The following is a 20,428-nucleotide window of genomic DNA, read 5'->3' on the forward strand; positions in this document are numbered from 1 at the left end:
TGAGTGTAAACTTAGATACAATTCATGAAATTTCATTTTGAGGTGTTGAATGAAAAAAGTTAGATAGATAGAAGAGTTACTTAAGCCAATTTAGAGACGTCGGAACTACTTAGGATATATAGATGGATAGTTAAATAAATCTAGAAAGAAAGAAAAAAAAATTTTGATTTCTGTTGATCCACATTTATGATAAAATGTTTTATTTTCGATATATTAAGTATTTGACACATTCTAGGGAAAACTCGGTTAGGTCAAGCCTTATACTCATATCATAATGTGCATATCCATTTGATTTAAAAGATCTTATCTAAGGGGAAAACTTTAAAAATTCCATGAAATGACACAAACCTACGTTATTCTCAAGGGAACATTGTTAGAATGGATATTTTTACTATTAAAAAGCATAAAATTAGTCTCATTTTCAAGACTTTTAAAATTAGTAAAACGATGGAAAGTGAATCTAAAACTTGGAATATTTCTCATGTTCAAAATATAAATTGTTAATAGATTCTTGCTTGATGAAGGCAGATTTTGACTTTCAGTTTAATAGAGTATCAAAGTATGGAAAAGAAAAAAAATATTTCTAAGAATTTACTGATTATTAACAAATTTAAGAACTCATATTTTAAATTAAATGATTTTTAATTTATATCTTAAAAAATGTGAAATGAATGTCAAACTTTAATGTATTCAAAATGATTTCATTTTTAGAACATCGTTGATATTTTCTTGGAATATATTTACAACATATTCATTATTTGTGGTTATTTTTGCAATTAAAAAGCACTAAATCAGTCGCATCAAGAGCGAATCTAAAAACTTAATTTAATAAAGTATGAAAGTATGGAAAATAAAATAAATATTTCTAAAATCATTTACTGATTATTAACAAGTTTAACATAAATCTTTAAAGAATGTGTAAGAGCTCATATTTAAAATTAAACGATTTTTAAATGAGATCTTAAAGAAAGTGAAATGAATGTCAAACTTTAAGGTATTCAAAACAAACGTTGACACTTTCATATAGTGAATATCTTTCATTTCGAATATCGTTAATATTTTCTTGGAACTTTGTGAAATATTTTGAAAAATATTCCATTATTTGTGGATATTTTTATAATTAAAAAGCTTGAAATTAGTTTAATGCTCAAGACTTTTAAAATTTCTTAAACAATCGAAATCTAAAACTTAAAATTCAAGATAAAAATTGTTAATAGATTCTTACTTGATAAAGACTGATTTTTACTTAAATTTTAATATAGAATGGAAGTAGGCAAAAGAAAAAAGAATATTTCTAAGATCATTTACTGATTATAAAAAAAATTTAATTTCTAAAGAACGCTTAAGAACTCATATTTAAAATTAAATGATTTTTAAATGAGATCCTAAAGACTGTGAAATGTATGTCAAACTTTAAGGTATTCAAAACAAACATTGACACTTTCATATAATGAGTTAGTTTTCAAATATCGTTAATATTTTCTTGGAACATTTTCAAAATATTTTGCATTATTTGTGTAGTGCGACAATAGTTTGTGACTTTTCATAGGCTAGATTATTTCCATAGAAATATATAATAGAATGTCAAGTGGGTCACCTGACGCACAGTTCCAAGCAATTTCGATTGTTTTGTGTTGCAGCTTGTTAACCTTCACCTTACACAACATTACATTGTAAGCGGTCCTCATCATTAACTGTGTGCACACTCAGTTGTTGGCCCTGTCAGATCTCTTTCCCTAATCCCGTCCAGTTGCCAGTCGCAAATCGAGAATCGAGAATCGAGAGTTGCGGGTTTCTGCGATGGGCACACGTGCCGCTTAGACGCTTCCAACACGTTGCTGTTGCTGTTGCTGTTGCTGTTGCTATTGCTGTTGCTATTGGTGTTGTCGTTGTCTGGCGCTGAGGCTGGCGCTTAATCTGTGATTGTGATTAATCAGCCGACGCCAGCGTCGCCAGCTGTCCGACTGGACGGCTACTGAGCGTATTTGATCGCTGCCAGTTTTTCTGTTTTTTTTTTTTTTTGTTTTTAGTTGTATTTTCTATTTTTTTTCTAATTTTTTTTTTTTTCGTTTGGTTTTTGTGTTCTCTAAACATATTGAGTGGGTTTTTTAATGGCATTTGAGTGTGTTAAATGAAATAAAAAATGGCATAAATTAGATATACATATTGCAATTCCGATATCGGGTTACTTGAACAAGGTTCATTAACTGTCAGCCAACTAGAAGGGCGACCAAAAGAGAAGGGAATACCCAATGTTGCGTGTGTAGAAAGTTTCAAAAAAAAAGAAAAACAAGAACCTGAAACTTGGCCAAAAAAAAAAGTTTACCAACTTCTTCCACTTCATTAGCGAGAGCCAAGTGGATTTGTTTATGAATGAAGGTGGTCCAGCAGCTAGCAGGCAAAGGCAAAAGCAAAGGCGAAGAGCACAGCAGGATACAATCGCATAACAGGAAAACAACAAGCTGGGCAGCAAACAACAAACAACAAACAGCAAACACCAGCAGCGCAACAGCAAAACATCAAACAAACAAGCGGCCAAACAATTACCAAGTCAAAAAGATACAAGAATCGATATCGAATAAGGCTAAGAAAAACCGTGGCAAAGCCGCCCACAGAAGGTTCACGTAGTTGTAGCCCTGAAGCTGCAACTGCAACAGCAACAGCAAGAGTATCTTAGCATTTGTATCTTTGTATTCGTATCTGAATACACGTATATCTTTACCTTTGTTTGTGTGTGTGTGTGTGTAGCGCCGGCGTCTTCATTTATCAACCAAGGAACACACACCCACAGAAAGTGATTCGTGAGAGCATTCGTAGTGTGTGCATGTGTGTGTGTGTGTGTGTGTGTGTTTATCAGCACATTGCAGGTGGTCCCACAAAGCCAGGGCGAACGGGCAACAGGGAAAGGCAACGGGATGGGCCCTGCAAGTCAGCCTGGGGTCACTGTGCCGTCATTTCCGTTTGCTTTGTTGCGTTTCATTTTCGTGTCGTTTCGATTCATTTCTTAATAATACCCTCTATAAAATGAAACACACAAGCGGGCATATAAGCTGCAAAGGAAACAACCTTATTATTATAGTGCTTTATAAAGTTTGGAGTATACCAATAATAATAATTCATTTCTCAATAATACCCTCTACAAAATGAACGGCATAAACGGGCTTATAAGTTGCTAAGAAAACAACCTTATTATTATAAATTTTATAATTTAATAAAATATAGTAATTCATTTCTTAATAATACCCTCTAAAAAAAGAAACATTATACTACTATAAAGATTATAATATAAAAAATAATAATAGTTCATTTTTCAATAATACCATCTATAATACTTAGAGTGGGAACAGTATATGGTTAGAGTGAGAACATTATATGGTTGTCCTCTTCATGAATGTGTAATACATTTGTCTTTTTTAAAACGCTGTTCATCAAGCGAATTTATAAGGATAGCTTGTGTGTGCTATTATTCAACTGTGCATATGAGTTCAGTAATATTTTTTATACCCGCTACCCATAGGGTAGAAGGGTATTATAACTTTGTGCCGGCAGGAAATGTATGTAACAGGTAGAAGGAGGCATCTCCGACCCTATAAAGTATATATATTCTTGATCAGCGTCAACAGCCGAGACGATACAGCCATGTCCGTCTGTCCGTCCGTCCGTCTGTCCGTCTGTCCGTCTGTCCGTATGAACACCTAGATCTCAGAGACTATAAGAGATAGAGCTATAATTTTTATTTATGTTATGTTTGCACGCAGATCAAGTTTGTTTCAAATTTTTGCCACGCCCACTTCCGCCCCTGCAAATAAAAAAAATCGAATAACAAGCGTAATTTTAAAGCTAGACTTACGAATTTTGGTATATACAGTAATAACTATAGTAGTTATGATCTCTGCAAATTTGGTTGCGATCAGAAAAAAATTGTGGAAGTAATTAAAGAAATACTTTTGTATGGGCAAAAACGCCTACTTACTAGGGGTCTGAGTTATATTTTGAATGCGGTACTATATCGATATACCACATATACCATTTGGTATATTTTTAGTATTTTTTGCAGTATATTTGGTATATTTTGAGAATATTACCGCAAAATATATTATTTTTATTCAAAATGGGTAGCGGGTATCTCACAGTCGAGTACACTCGACTGTAGCTTTCTTACTTGTTTATTAAATATTATTATCAAATAATTTTCAAAGACTCTACTCTATAATTAGAACATATTTTTTTAATAATTGACACACTTGTATAATTATGAGGAAGGGAAAGTTGAATAACGTAATGTAAACTTCAAAAAATAATCATGAAATTTTATTTATTAAATTGTCAAATTTAATAATTTCAACTTAAAATTTATTATAGAACTAGTATAATGAGTTTAAAAGTAATTTTATTATTTCTGAATTTAATGCAAAAAGTTCATGTTGGAATAATCAAGTATTCAAGTATAGTACCCTATAACTATATTAAATTTGTGCAGCTGTTATATAATACACTATAACTATATTAAATTTATAAAATAGATTAAATTTGTATTTGTTTATTTTTATTTATTATTGTTATTCTAATGTGAAAAGTTAGTTTTGAAAAAAATAATCAAGTATTGAGTTCAGAATAATGATATTATACAGTTATAAATTAGTGTAGAAATCATTAAGTATTCAGTCCAAAATTATGATATTATAAAGCTGTTATATAATACACTCGAACTATGATAAATTACAACTGAGAATATATAGAAAAATATTGTAGTTAAGGCGTAAATTGGATAGGATATATTACAGTCGAGCATTACCCACTGATGCTTCTTTGATCGTTTTGCTGTGCTGTGTTCTGGAACATGTTTAACATGCGGCGCTTGCTACTTTGACTTAGCGCCGGTGGCAGAAGAAGAAGATTATGAAGAAGAAGAATCAGAGAAGAAGGGAAAAAGGTAAAGCAAACAAAATGCAACATGAGAGGAGGAAACTGACGACAGAGGGCGAGGTAGTTGCTTTATGATCACAAACACAAGCATACGCACTTTTAGAGGGAGACAGACATAGAGAAGGAGTGAGAGAGTGAAACCGAAAAGTAGCTGATAAAGTGGCCTAATCTCTTTGACCTGTCTAGTTGGCTTGGTTTGTTGCTCTACGCTGCGCTGCGGGTCACGTGCTGGATAGCATCTCAGTCAGTGGGCAATTTCCGGCAACATGCTTGTAAATTAAATATTTGTTATTTGTTATTTGTTTTATTTGAAACGTCAGTTCTTGAAAAAAACGAAAAAGAAAGAGAGAGGGAGAGAGAGAGAGAAAACAAAAACAAAACAGGAAATCGTATGTTGAGAGATTTCCAAGAATTTATGGCTGACAAGTTAGTTTAAGAATCTAGACCAGAATCAACTACTGGCAATCTCTAAAACGTGTTTTTCACCCAGTCACAGTCACAGTCCCAATTCCGATTCCCAACATTAATGCGCCCATCTCATTCTACTTTTCACGTTTCAGGTAACATGCAATCCTGCGCCAATGAGGGTGAAGAGATTCTAATTAATCGCATACAAAACTCCAAGTGCTTCAAGTGTACGTGCCTGGTAAGTGAAGAAGAGGGGGGGGCAAGCTTACTACTTACTCAAGTAATAGGCTTTAGATGTACTTCATTTACTATAAGTCTGGGTTCTGTGTTCAATGGCGTTGGCTCAGCATGCGGTCGGCTCCAAGATGTTCCACAAGTCGGTGCCAACAAAAGTGGACACCCTTTGACCCGAATACAAAAACTCAACTCGACCAATATACATATATATGTATGTATTGCCTACAAGAATGAAATAAAATAAAACAGCTACATGGGATAAATAAATCGCATGTAACTGTCGCTGTCGTTGTCGTTGTCTGGCGCTCTGCATGACCGACGCCAATGTCCAGCCAGGACATGCAGAAAGGATGTGCGGAACGGATGTGTTGTGGATGTGGCCATGTGTCGCACATTTCACAACGCCTGCCAGCCGCGGCCAGGAAATGCACTCGTAATCCCAAGACCCAAAAATACTTATATACATTTTAAATATATATGCATTAGACAGACACTAAATTTCGCCAAAGTTGTCTTGCAATGCCAAAAGAAAAATAACTGCAGACAACACAGTCGAAATACTTTCCATAAAAGTTGTGAAGCAAAAATGTGAAAGAAGTACTAAAAATTAATAATCAAAATACAGAAATCTATTAGAAATTTACTCAAATTAAAAAGAAATTGCTTAAGCAAATTAATAACATATTAATATTAATAATCCATCAACTCTGCATTTATCTATCTTACCGTCTCATAACATAGATAAGCCTTTAATATTGCAAAATTAAAGGCTTAGTTATGAACTTAATTCGGGAAAAATTAAAATTAGTACATATTTATTGAAAAATTGACACAGTTCATTATAATACTTTGTATCTGTTCATTGAATAACTTAAAAAAAAGACTAAAGAAATTTTAATTATTAAATTGTCAAATTTTATTATATTATTATATTACTATAAACAGAAATTTTAGTACCTCCAAAAAAGCCTAAAGAAAGTTCAAGTATTAAATTGATAAATTTTCTTTTTCTTCAAAGAAAATGTTAAAAAGAAACATGAACTATGCAGATGTCGAGTTATAACAGACTTTTCAAATATTATAATCATATGCTTAATAATGCTAGACTATATTTTGTCTCAATCAGACTAACCTAATCATCATAAAAAGTGGATCACGGCTTATTTCAACCATAAGCAACCGAACATTTTAGATCATTATACTATATCAATCCTTGAAAACATGAAAATATGCAGAGCCCCAGTTATAACTTACTTTTATCTTATTATAGTCAAACTCTAAATCGTCTTCTTTTTTTAAAGGATGTGCTATACAATGCTATACTATATAATGTTTCAATCAGATTATCCCAATTATCATATACAGTGGATTACAGCTTACTTCAACCAACATTAAATGATAACTTTAAAACATGAAAATATGCAGAAGTTATAACTTACTTTTCATATATTAAGCTGTAAAACATCAACTGTTTTTAAATGCTGTGCTATACAATAGAATCTTTTAATCAAACTACCCCAATTATCATATAGTACATACATATATCTATCAATAAGGACGATAGAACGATAAAAATGTGAATGCATAGCAACAGGTGAATAACTGAATAATCGCATTAATTTAACGAGTGCAATAAATGCTCAGCGAATTCTCGCTGACATGGCATTAACAGATCGTTAAGCTCTGGTCAGCTGTTAATCTAATAACGGTACTAGGTTGTTGTTTGCTCATGTTTCGAACAAAATGTTTGTTTGTTTTCTGCGAGTGTTTGTGTGAGAATGTGTGTGAATGTGTGTGTGTTTTTTTTTTTTGGTCTTGTTTGCATTTGTTTGGCTTTTTTCCACTGGACGATCTCGGCTCGATCCCCGGCTCTGATACAAGGTCGTCAAACGGGTTTGCGACATGACAATCGTTAACCACAGGGTAGCGGTCGTTTGACAAACACTTGGCGCCGTGTTTTTTGTCGCCGTCAACGGCTACCGACGGTGCCAAACAGCAACAGCAACAGCAACAACGACAGCCAGGCGATAGATCGTGACGGGGCACGAGGGGAGGATATCGTGTGTCGTCATTAAGCGACGACAGCGCGTGCTCATATTGTTGGCGTTGCCAGACTTCCGACTGCCAATGCTGTTGCTAATTTGCGCTAAGCGCTGCTAAACACCGCCGCTCCAATTTAGGCGCCAAGAAGCTTTCGCGACGGCGACTAAAACAGCAACAACAACAACGATGGCGACGTCAACTGCGACGGCGCAGCCAGCGTTCGATTGATTGTTGTATATAGCCTCAAGTCACAAGCTGATGCTGCGGCTCTTATTGTTGCGGTTGTTGTTCTTGTTGTTGTTGTCAAGTGGGCGTAACCAAAAAAACAGAAACAGAAAAAAAAGAAAGAAAACAAAACAATGCTGGCGCCACCTTACTTTAAGTTGATGGCGCCATGTGTTGTGCCTGCTCTAACCTGCCGCTACCTGTCCCTTTCACACTCACTTCTTCTCGCGCACTCTTTCGATCACACACACACACACACACACTCATACACTCACATAGCTGACAGCTGCGACTGCGCGCAAACTGAGAGTCATCGAAAGTTCATCGCGATATCAATTGAAGGCATTTATTGAGCCGGCTCTTAAAGCACAACCAGTTAGCTCTTAAAGCTCTCTTAAACTTTGCGCCCCGAAAAGCTACGCAATGAACTGTTAAATGGGGCTAAGCTTAACCCATAAAGCACACACTTTATGATTACTTCTTCTTGTATGCATACACAGAAAGTACTTCAACATTCTCATTGTAATACACACATGTAATATTTGCCAACGCTTTTGGGTGATTGTTGATAGTTTATGGCCGACGTTTATTATCTAAAATATCATAATATATCGCATATTATATGAGTGTCCTGTGTGTCTGCCAACAAAAGCCTCCCCTTTTGCTGTGTACTATGTGTGTGCCAAGGACAATCAAACAAATTGTCTGCGTTTCGTCTAATGGTTGGTTTTTTCGCGTTTTCCGCGCCTGAAATTTCTTAGCAAATTTGGTTTTTATGCGAAAATTATGCTGAGTGCGCATTGCTCGCCTAATGGCATATGATTTAAGCGTTTTTGGCTTGTCTACGCATTCTCTGCCAGTTGATTGAGCCAACGATTTTTATGGTCCTCTTGTCGCAGGATGCTTTACGATAGATATTTGCAAATTAAATGCCTGCTTGAAAGTCCCCAAAAAATATAATAAGGGTAAACAGTTTGTTGACTCATAATTATTAATGCTAGTCTTCATAATTATGTGACTCAGTGTTTCGCTTTTCCCATATGCACAGATTGTTCAGTTAGGAATTCCTCGCGACAAGTGACAAAACACACACACATGACCATAAAATATGTACAAAAACAAAAGCACATTTTATCATTACCATATTCTAGCAGCAGTCTACATAATCTGTGCTTAGAGAGTCTCGGCCAAGTTTGCCCAGCAAACGTTTAGTTGCTTAGCAGTCAACAAGAGCAAGAGACTAGAGACTAGAGACTAGTGAGCGAAGCAGTTTGAGAGCTGAAGATGCTGACGACGAAGAGTAGAAGGGGAAACTGAGGAGGGCGAGGGGAATGCACAGAATGGACGGTGTTAAAACTGATCATGTTTTGTCAAACGCAAGGTCGTTGGAGGCCGTTTGCAAATGTGGTTCTGCCACTGTGGCACACATAGACGCACACACACACTCTCATATGATTGGTATTCGTGATTGCCGCTGGCGCATAACAACAACAACAACAACAGCAACTACAACAACAACAAATCTCAGCCTCTACTTAGCAGCTAGTCCGGTGTCGATGCCGGGTCCGGGACGCTTACGCTTGGTTGCCTTCGTGGCGCCTTTTCTTTTTTTTTCTGTTTTTGTTTTGGTTTTTGTTTCTCTCTTTATACATTTTTGTTTAATAGCAACCTTTGAAAGCAGCTACTAGACAACATCAACGACAACAACAACAACGACCGAAGACCGAAGACTTTGGCGATGCTTAACTTTCATGTTGGCTGAAATATTTCTATACCGGTTCCAGATTAGAAAGAAAGAATTTCAAAGCATAAACAGCATCTGGAAATGCGTAAAGAGGCACACTATACGAGTCTAGTATTCGTAGTTGTAGTTGTGTAGTTGTGTAGTTGTAGTACAAAGTCAACCACAGCCACCACAACGTGTTTATGATCTCTGCAGAGAATAAAGCTTACTCTTCTCTCTTGCTCTCTCTCTCTTTCTGAATAGCTTTTGAACTTTGGCTGCGATTTCCATTTCCATTTTCAACTGTCAACTCTCAACGATTGTTGCGTTTGGTTTGTGTTGTCTGTGGCCACAGCTGAGTTGACTTGACTTGACTACGATAAAGTGCTTTTCAATCTGTCAGTGTTTATTGCATTATGGCCAAGTTGTAGTTGTAGTCGCAAGTAACGATGCCGCACTAAAGGTGCCATTAAAATTCCAACTAACAACTGCCATTAAACTAATACGATGATAAAAATCTCAAAGCGCCACAACAACAACAACTACAGCAACAACACCAAAGCAAAGCAAACCGCAAAAAAATCTCGACTCTCGACACATTTTCATAACAATTGCAAATTTTGCACGTTGCGACGTTGCGGCCCCATCCAAATTGAGATCCAATCTGGTTTGCTTGCACTAAATTATACTCACACACACACATACTAGTACTCACACACACACACACACACTTCCACACACACAAAGACTGTGACATTGTTCAGCCGCAATTGCATACAAATTAGTGAAATATTTTGCCTGTTTTTGGTCGACATCTATCTAGATTTATAGATACATTTACAATTAGCCTCAGCACTAGACTCGAGACCCCATATTGCCATCCTCCCCCTTCTCTTCACCTCTTGGCATTTTTAACCTGCTGTCACAACGCGCTGAAATACATGCGACAGCTGCGCACAAGGGTTAAAGGCGCCCATAGATTGTAGATTTGTGTTGAGTATTTCAGATATAGTTTGGTTTGGAATCGCGCTCGCTGAGCGTGAGTGTTGCATAAGCTGCCAAAGCCTTGCCACAAGCTTTGACTTATGATCGACATCAATTCTAATGCGCCGCTTGCCGCTGTCAACATGTCGTTAACACAACAACCACAACAACAACAACAATAACAACAGCGACTACAACAAAAACTAACTCTCGAACAACTTCAAGCAAAATTGTGTAAAATGTGTAAGCACTAGGCAATAAGTCGAACAAAAACTAGCACCACACACACACACACTCACACACAGTTGCAGTTACTGTTGCCAATTGAGTCTCGGCCAACTGGTCAACTGAATCCGCTAGAAGAGTGTGCATAATTTTGCCAAGGGATGCAAACATTTAAAATGCTAAACAGTCGCGGCGACACATTAAATTCCAATCAAACTTTTAACGACTTCTTCAAAATTGAATTCCTTTTAAAATTCGCATTCATTTGCGTATGTCTAGACACTTCAAATAAAATATTAATATATTTGCAATTAAAGTATCACGATTTTTAGATAAGTAGAAGAAGAAAAAAATATTAAACCTAATGTTGAAATTTAAAAATTTCATTCACGTCAACTTCTATTTTCTATGAAATTTTAATTTTCTATATCTTCAAAGCTGAAATTAAAAAACTTCATTCAAGTTAACTGATATTCATTTCTTTTATATTATATATTTTGTATTAAATTTTAATTTTATTTATCTTCAATGTTGAAATTAAAAATATTCACTCAAGAACATTTAATTGACATCAAATATTGACTTTTTTATTTTCTATTAAATTATTTATTTTCTATGCAATTATTTACTTTGACGTAAAAATGTATTTATTTATTCCTTAAATTAAGAATATAAAAAATGTGAAAATTAAGTTTGTGCTTTTCACTTTTTTCAATCTTCTTCCTATGCATTCTTCTAGTTTCTTCAGAAGCCCTTCTTCTTTAAAGTCATTTTATTTATTTAGCTTTAGATACTTCAGCAAATTTTTAATTTTTATTTACAATCAAACTATCTGTGATAAAAATGGGGATATCAAAAAGTTAATTTTTTGAGTTCATATTTATTTATATAATATTAAATTATATTTTTTTTTTCATATTATTCATCTTCAATTAATTACTTGCGTAACAAATATAATAATAAAAATGTATTGCTCAAACTTGAAGTAAAAACCAGTCTTCATTTGAAATTAAAGCTACAAAAATTTGAAATTTTTAAATATTTGTTTCTCCCTTTATGTGTAGTCATCTTCTCCCTTTTCATGCTCGCATTCAAATGAATTTGCAGCACATTTAATGTGTCGACTATGGCGCATTGTTTGTGAACTCACCACGCCCTAAAATGTGCACTCAATTCCATATAATTTCGACTCGTTTGCATCCATAAATTATACAGACTGCTGAAGGTTAGAGTGCAACTCGGTTGAACAAATGCAATTTGTTTGTGGCAACAGTCAAACAAAAGCTGAGAGCAGCTGCAGGTGCAGTCAGCATTTGCTGCCATCCAAATCAAATAGGGGGGCAACTAGATGGGCGGCAGACACAAATCATATGCTCAACGGCAATCTCTCACTTGGTTAAGCGCATTTACGCAAATTGCGCATACGCCACGTGGGGCGTAAGCCATAAGTCCAATTTATGGCCCAATCACAAAACTAACTTGCTGTCTTTTCTCTCTATTTCAGAATGGCTTTGTGCAATGCGACACCTTCTGCCCCTCGATTGATGGTTGCTACTTGCTGGAAGCCAAATCCAGCGACAGCTGCTGTCGCAAGTGCAAAGGTAAGTGTGGCAGCAACAAATGCTACTAAAATTGGGAATGCATTTGTTAAGAATTGAAAAGCGATAAGAAATTGAAAAATATAATTTAACTATAAATAGATAACTATAAATTCAACTAGAATTTCTTTTTTAAATTGCAAAATCGCATAAAAAATTCAATATAGGTGAAGTATCAATTAAAAATATTGATATTCGTAAATTGGTAAAGAATATTTCAAATTATAAATTACGATAAAAAAAGTAATTTAGAACTTTAAACAATAAAAATGATATAATATTTTAAATATAGGCTTATCTTCATTTATTTGATCAAACATTGCAGTTACTTAAAAATAATTCTAATTTGAAATTACAATTGTTTATTTAATTTAAGTTACAAATTCAAATGAATAAGAAATAGACAAGTAATAAAACTGCAGTCGAGTGTGATCGACTGTGAGATACATGTTAAAAGCAAAACAGTGCGGTATTATTCTTGATATATACCAAATAATATATCACAAAAATATGAAAATATACCAAAGGTTATATTTAGTATATCAATGAACGGCTACATTCGGGATATATAAGTTTGTCTCCTTTTAATTTATTCAAGCATTGCTTGCTATAAAAACTGATAAATTAATGGGGAAAAATAAATCAAATTAGAAATTACAATTGTTTATTTTATTAATATTGCAAATTCAAACGAATAAGTAAATAAAATATAAATGGGAAATATACAATTTAATATAGAAAAATTATTTAGAATATAAACATGATTACAATTTGAGCCACTTAAAAGTGTCATAGTTTTACCTATAAGTGAAAACTAATAATTTAAATTAAAATTAAAACATTTTATTTTAATTATAAATTCAAAATATAAAATAATTATAGAAGAGCTATTTTAAGTATAAACTTGTTTTCAAAATGAAAGAATTTTAATGTAAACTAATATAAGAATAAGCGAATACATAATTAATTAATTTACAATTATTCCTAAAAATATTTTAGGCTGCATTTTTCGAGGAGTGCCTTATGCCAGTGGCGCTGAATGGAGCGATCCGGATGAACCCTGCAAGACGTACAAGTGCATCGCGAACGTTGTCACGGAGACAACGCAGAAATGTTATTCACAGTGCGACGACAGTCAGCTGACACCGCCACGCCCCGGCGAATGCTGTCCCACATGTCAGGGTAAGTCGCTTGTCTTCCCTTCCCCCCTCGCTCTCTCTCTCTCTGACGTTGCTCTTCAACGGTTTCAAGTGTCCCAAAGTGTCCAAGCTGTCAACTAGTTCAACCAGTCCAAATGGGCATCACTCACTAAAATTAGCTGGCCAAGCAGCATCCGAAACTAATGCCTCTTAATCGTCCGTCCGACAGTTCGATCGTCCGTCCGTCCGTCTGTCCGATTGTCAGACACAATAGTCTAAACGATCTTCGCACAGATGGTCAACTTTTGTGTCTATTTTGTGACTTTGCACGATTTGCTTATTTATGGGCTTTAAATTGTCTATTAAGTCGACAATGTCGCATTGCGTTCAAAACAAAAGAGACAACAGAGCATACTCCAGCAGGGCATGCTCGACTAGCAGATACCCTGGGAAAATAGATCAATGTTTTCACTTATAAACATGAAATTAAAGCAGAGCCTCAGCAAAATAATTGCAAAGGAAATTTTCACTTATAAACACAAGAAAGCAAATTAGTCTGCACAACCTAACAACCCGGTCTGCTGCTCTACAGGGTATAACGAGTACGCACCGCACAGTCTGTCTATGCAAATAGATCGCTTGGAAACCCGTTTCGACATGTGGAAATTTTCTTGGCTGTCGCCCAAATAGCAAAAAGTAGAAAAAAAAAACAAAAACAGAAGAATTAATACGCTTTATAAACCGTTGTCTGATCGACATTGTATTATTGTATTTATTGTTGTTGTTGTTGTTGTTGTATGCACACATTACAGGTTGCAAGATCAATGGCCAGATCGTTGCCGAAGGCCAAGAGGCTGTCGCCTCGATCGATGATCGCTGCTTGGTCTGCAAATGCAGCGGCAACAAGCTGAGCTGCGCCAAGAAGACTTGCCCCATCCTCCAGTGCCCCATCTCGAAGCAGATACATCCCCCTAACGAGTGCTGCCCCCGCTGCTCCGGCCAGCGTGAGATAATGACTGCAACAGGTGAGTTTCCCTCAATTTGAATGACGCTGATGATGTTGGTTTGCTGACCTCAACATATTGACTCCCCAGGCAAGTGCCTCTTCAACACGAAGGTGTACTATGATAGGACACAGTTTACGCCCGATCGTTGTACGAACTGCACCTGTCTGAACGGCACCTCCGTGTGCCAGCGTGCCACATGCCCCATCCTGGAGTGTGCCCCCGAATTTCAAGAGGAGGACGGCTGTTGTCCACGATGCGCTGTCGCCGAAATGCGCAGCGAGTGCTCGCATCAGGGAATCACGTATTTGAACAACGAAACCTGGAACATGGGTCCATGTCGCAGTTGTCGGTGCAACGGTGGCACCATCAGCTGCTCCGAGATGCGTTGCCAGGCAGTTCATTGTCGCCCCAATGAGGAGCTGAAGGTGCCGCCCGGCGAGTGCTGTCCCAAGTGCATGGAAATTGCCGGCACTTGCACTGTCTTTGGCGATCCCCATTTCAAGACATTCGATGGCAAATTCTTCAGCTTCCAGGTAAGTCGACTCGAATGTAATATATCGATGCTTAGCGTAACGCAAACGGACATTTATGGCCACGAAATGAATAACGATTCGCATTTAATCGACATCAACTAGCAATGCTCGTCGTACTTTTAAACTTTAATAATAAATTAGACTTTTATACGATCATTACATTTGCATAGTCTAACAAACAACACGTTTATGACCCATTCACATTACGTCAGTCAGATCTCAGCATCAGCTTCAGCTTCAACTTTAGCTACAGGGTAACGCGGCAACTTGGCCACATGCTAATCCCCAACTGAGCTCAATTTTAATGGCTTCAAGAAATTTATTGGTCTACTCATAACCAGGTGCTTTATTACGGCCTTAAGAATGTGCAAACATAATTAAAGTTAGCTGGCGAATCATAAAATACTACAAATGTTTTAACGCATTCCCTTGAGAGACTTCGCTGAGCTTTTAAGCTGCTTTCAAGTTGCGTTTCACAATGAAGCTAAATTAGGATCATAATTTGGTATATTTTCGGTATATAATTTGTTTCCCTAAAATTTACAACACACATTTCAGTGGTCCTTATTTATCCATATTATTTATATTTGGGGTAGGAATAAGTTCGCTGTTGCTTTTTACTTAAATTCACATTTTTTAGTAGGGAAAATAAAATTAGTTTGTTCTGGTTTGAAAACAGTTCTGGAGAGAATGGATGAAATGATACTTGTAGAGTTGTTATTGTTCACATATTTTATATATCTATTTAGTTTAAAGGCATGAATATGAATAACTGACTGAAGTTGTTCAACAAATTTTGATTTGTCCCTATTCTTTTGAAATGTTTATTATTATTTTTAAGTATTTTTTTAGTATTAACATTTATTTTCATATAATTTGTAGTACAAACACAACAATTGTATAAGAGACCGCAACTTCAATACGCCATGAAAGAGTTACAATGTCTTAACTTTGTTGATTTTCGATTTAGTGTACCATATTCTGTAAGCAGTGCAAAATAAGCACATTTTAAATTACATATATCTTTCATAAAATAAACAATAATTTTTATATTCATATTATAAAATTTATTTATTGCACTTCATTAGATTCATTTGCAAATGTTTAGAAGACTTACTTTTATGGTAGCTTCAAGTAAATGAAATAAAAAGCTTTAACATAATAAAACCATATTTTACAAATATTAAAAAATATACCACATTCGGTAGAATCCTATTTATAACCATTTTCAATAAAACTAAATACCACAAAAAATATAAAAATATATATATTATTCAAAATATACTATAGAGTATTAAATATACCAGATCTAGTATTTCATACGAATAGACGGACAGACAGACGGACGTGGCTATATCGACTCGGCTGATCAAGAATATGTATACCTATGTGGGGGTGGAAAAGACTATTTCTGCATGTGACATACATTTTTTGAAGGTACTTCTATCCTATGGTTAACGAGTATAAAAAGATTTAAGTTGAGGATAAGATTTCATTATACAATTTCTTTATTAAGCTACATTAAGTAAGCATGTTCTATAAAAACCTTTATGATTTTTCTACTTTCAGGGTAGCTGCAAGTACCTTTTAGCAGCCGATTGCCGTGGCCACAATTTCTCGATCCGCCTCACGAACGACGGACGCGGCACTCGACGATCCTCGTGGCCAAAGACAGTCACCCTAAAGTTGCGCGGACTGCGCATCAATCTGGGCCAAAAGCTGCGTGTGAAGATCAACGGCACTCGAGTCGCGCTGCCTTATTTCGACTACAACAGCAACGGACATGGTCACAATGTGAGCATAACACGGTTGCTGGAGGGCGGCATCATGCTGCACACAGAGCTGGGCCTGACCATCGAGTGGGATGGGAACAATTTTCTGCAAGTCTCGGTGCCGGCACAGTACAAGCATCATCTGTGCGGACTGTGTGGCAATTACAATGGCAGCGGTCGGGATGATCTCACGGGCAGGGATGGTCGATCACATGACGATACGGAGGTGGGGCATTTCGCCAACTCATGGAAGGTGGGTGGCCCCAAGTCGTGTTCGCGGGCGAGGGAGAATGTTGTGGCGCAGCCGACGTGCCACAAGCACAAGACGGACTTCTATTGCCAGCCGCTGTACAAGTCGGATGTATTTGGTAACTGTGATAATAGTGTTAATCCCAACAACTACATCGCCTCCTGCAGCATGGATGTCTGCGAGTGCCCCACGGGCACCTGCCACTGCGACAGCTTTGCCGCCTATGCCCACGAGTGTCGACGCCTCGGCGTCAAGCTGCCCGATTGGCGTGCGGCAACCAATTGTCCCGCTGGCAGCTGGCGACGCAATGCAACGATCGCCACGTTCGCTGGCAACAGCAATTACGGTGATCCGAGCTTTGTTCGCTTCATGAAGGGAGGCGGAGGCGTAGGTGGAGGAGCGCGTGCGCGGCGTCGCAAGCAGAAGCAGAAACAGAAGCAGCTGCTGCGACATCAGCAGAACGAGCTGCAGGAGAATGAGTACATCAAGAAGCATGTGCCCAATAAATTTAGGACGCGTGCGCCGGATCGCACGCCGCCTCCGATTCACTGAGCAAATCAACCAATTAGAAATTACAATTTAGTTACTACACACGCACACACACACATACGCACTCTCAAGCAGGCTAATGCAAAAAAAGCATTGCATACTTTTAAGCGCCACAGCGAGTTGAATGTTTGACGAACTTTAGCGAAAATTTAAGCTCAAATTGAGTTAAGTTTAAAGCAAGTGTTTAATTTAGCTTTAGCGAAAGTTTAAGCTCAAATTGAGCTAAAAGCAAGGGTTTAATTCAGCATTCAACTTGTATTCGTTGGCTCACAGTTCCACACAACAACAAACAGAAGAAATTTGATTGTACTTGACTTGTACTTTGTAGTTTAATTCCGCATTTGCACCCATGACAGCACCAGTATTAAGCTAAGCATTATCCCACACACACACACACACTCACCTCGTGAAATCGTTATATCGAACATCGGTGTTAAATATGTTACTCGATGACATCGCATGCTTGACCCATCTCTTCACCGCATCTAAATTCATTGTCGCCATTTGTTTAGTTGGATAAGTTTTATTTATTTTAGCTAATAAGCTCGATTATTATGTATGTTATGTATAATGAAATCGGTAGACCCCGCTGCTACTTGGCCTATGTACTACTCGAAAGTATGTTGTGTGTCTGTTCTAATGTATTTTGTATGTGTGTATTATCGCCTATACCAACTCTTACTACTCTTAACTCGATAACGTTTAATTTAGTTAACCTACTACTACTACTACATTTACACTTAATATTAGTTAAATAAATTGTAGTGTTTGCTTAAAATTTAAGCTTTAAACATATACAAATATGAAAAAAATTGCACAAACAGTATTTTTGCTTAGTTTAAAACACAACACACAACACTACTGCAATATAAACAAAACAAAACAAAATAAGAAAAGAAAAGAAAAACAAACTCTCTATCTATATATCTATCTATTCTATCTTCCACTCTCATTGTCTTGCTCAATCTCTTACAATCTCGAAAATGCCTTTTAATCTCAATAGGAAATGTTAGCATAAATACAACTTTCTGTATTTCCACATAAAATAAAACTGTGTTAATATTTATAATGATGTACTTTCCAAGTAACAAAAACTACAAAAACGAGTAACAAAAACTACAAGAATTTTTGCCATTTTCCAATTACAATTAATTATGAAATTAATCAATTTAAATTAATATATGTATGTATATGGCTGGATCTGTAAGTGTACGACATAAAAATGCATAAAAACAAAAACTCCTAAAACAAGAAAAAAAAACAACAAACAAACAAACAAACAATGCAAATGCAAATGAAATAAAATCTATAAAAAATTTTAAAGTGCTGTGTTTTTTAATATGGAAAAGGTTGTCAATAATTTCTGCTAAACTTGTAGGTTTGAAATTCACATTGAAAGTCAGTAAATGAAAATGTGAGCTGCTCTTCCATTACTCATATCATCATCATAATTATTTACAGGCCGTGTAGTACTTGGAAACCCAATGACTAGACTAGACACAGACTCAGTGGCAACTGCTCGTGTTGCATGTTGAATTGAAATGCGCTCGGCATGTTGCCTTCTTGGATTGCATGATGTTTATGATTATGTTGTTGACTCTCTTCTCTTCTTTTTTTTTCGTTGTATTGTATTTTGCTTGGCCGTTGCTTTTAATGTTCATGTGGCATCAGATTCGCAGGCACGAACCCAGAAACAATTGCGACAAAAGACGACGACGACACTCCGTCTGGGGTGGTCAACTCTTGGAGGCAGCAGCGGCAGACGGAAGGAAGTGGTTCGACACTTGGTGCTCCACTCGCATCGAATTACACACTCCGATTCAGATTCAGATTCAGACTTGGACTCGGACACCACACACACATTTTCATATTCACATCAATTTATGCATGTTTGCTTAGCAATACTTGTCAAAGTTGTCTAGGGCTTTTTATTTTTGCCTCGACTCTGCACAAAATTCGAATTGTGTGTAATTTGAGAGTAGCAATCATTTGCCTGCGCCTCTGACTCTGACTCTGCCTCTGCCTCTGATTGTGACTTGCCACCGCCTTCTGTCTGTGTCCGATGCATGGGCATTTCTTGGAAGGCAGACACACTACTTATATACAATAAGCTCGTAAATCGACGTCGATTTAGACAGAAACACAATCTTGTTGCAAGTCTGAAATTGCAGGCGCTCCATTGAGGAAAGCCACCAACACGCAGTCGCAGTCGCTGTGGCAGTCCCAGTTGCTGTTGCTGTTGCTGTTGCTGCCACAGTGCGGCACGTGCAGCGCATGCGCAACGAGGCAAGTTGAGCACAAAAGACGCGCTGATTGATGCACGTCGTCTTCAGCAGAATCGAATTAATGTTTGACATCTGCGCAGTCAGTCTGTTCAGCTGTCCATCTGTCTGTCTGTTCGTCTGTCCGTCTGTCTGGCCACCGACTGTGTGCGTTTGTTGCTTCCGCGTGTCGCTCGCCTGGAGAGACGCCGATGACGCCAGCGACGCGTGCTCGTGCCTTATCAGGCGCTAACCTGTCCATATCGGCGCAAATGCCGTTTGCCAATATGGTTCGCGCATAATTGGAGCGTATGTCCGTCCGTCTGTCTCTTCTTGTCTGCTTTGTCTTTGGCGTCTTGTGGTGTGGCGCCAGAACGTGCGCCAAATTTGGCATTGTGAAATGTTGGTGTTGTCCATCGACATCGAGTAGATGCCCTCCAGCCCCCCTTTCACAATTCAATCCCCAATAGGCAGTTGGGAAGCATTAGAACGTCGCCAGCCACTTAAAATCAGCGATTTATCACGAGCAATGTTTGTCCTGCACAAAT

At 36.9% G+C, this 20,428-nt stretch overlaps 1 protein-coding gene across 2 annotated transcripts in view; it reads left to right on the plus strand.

Annotated features, from left to right (window-relative positions):
* Positions 1–18,942, plus strand: part of LOC132791137 (BMP-binding endothelial regulator protein) — a 38,247-nt gene extending 19,305 nt beyond the window's left edge. For both annotated transcript variants that reach the window (XM_060799947.1, XM_060799948.1), the window contains exons 3-8: positions 5,487–5,572; positions 12,276–12,372; positions 13,369–13,551; positions 14,321–14,533; positions 14,603–15,048; positions 16,618–18,942. In XM_060799947.1, coding sequence (XP_060655930.1) covers positions 5,487–5,572; positions 12,276–12,372; positions 13,369–13,551; positions 14,321–14,533; positions 14,603–15,048; positions 16,618–17,622 — 2,030 coding nt within the window. In that variant the 3' untranslated portion in view covers positions 17,623–18,942. The remainder of the gene's footprint in view (positions 1–5,486; positions 5,573–12,275; positions 12,373–13,368; positions 13,552–14,320; positions 14,534–14,602; positions 15,049–16,617) is intronic.
* Positions 18,943–20,428: the final 1,486 nt, after the last annotated feature.

This window comes from Drosophila nasuta, chromosome 3, assembly GCF_023558535.2.
Source record: "Drosophila nasuta strain 15112-1781.00 chromosome 3, ASM2355853v1, whole genome shotgun sequence".
Taxonomy (NCBI): domain Eukaryota; kingdom Metazoa; phylum Arthropoda; class Insecta; order Diptera; family Drosophilidae; genus Drosophila; species Drosophila nasuta.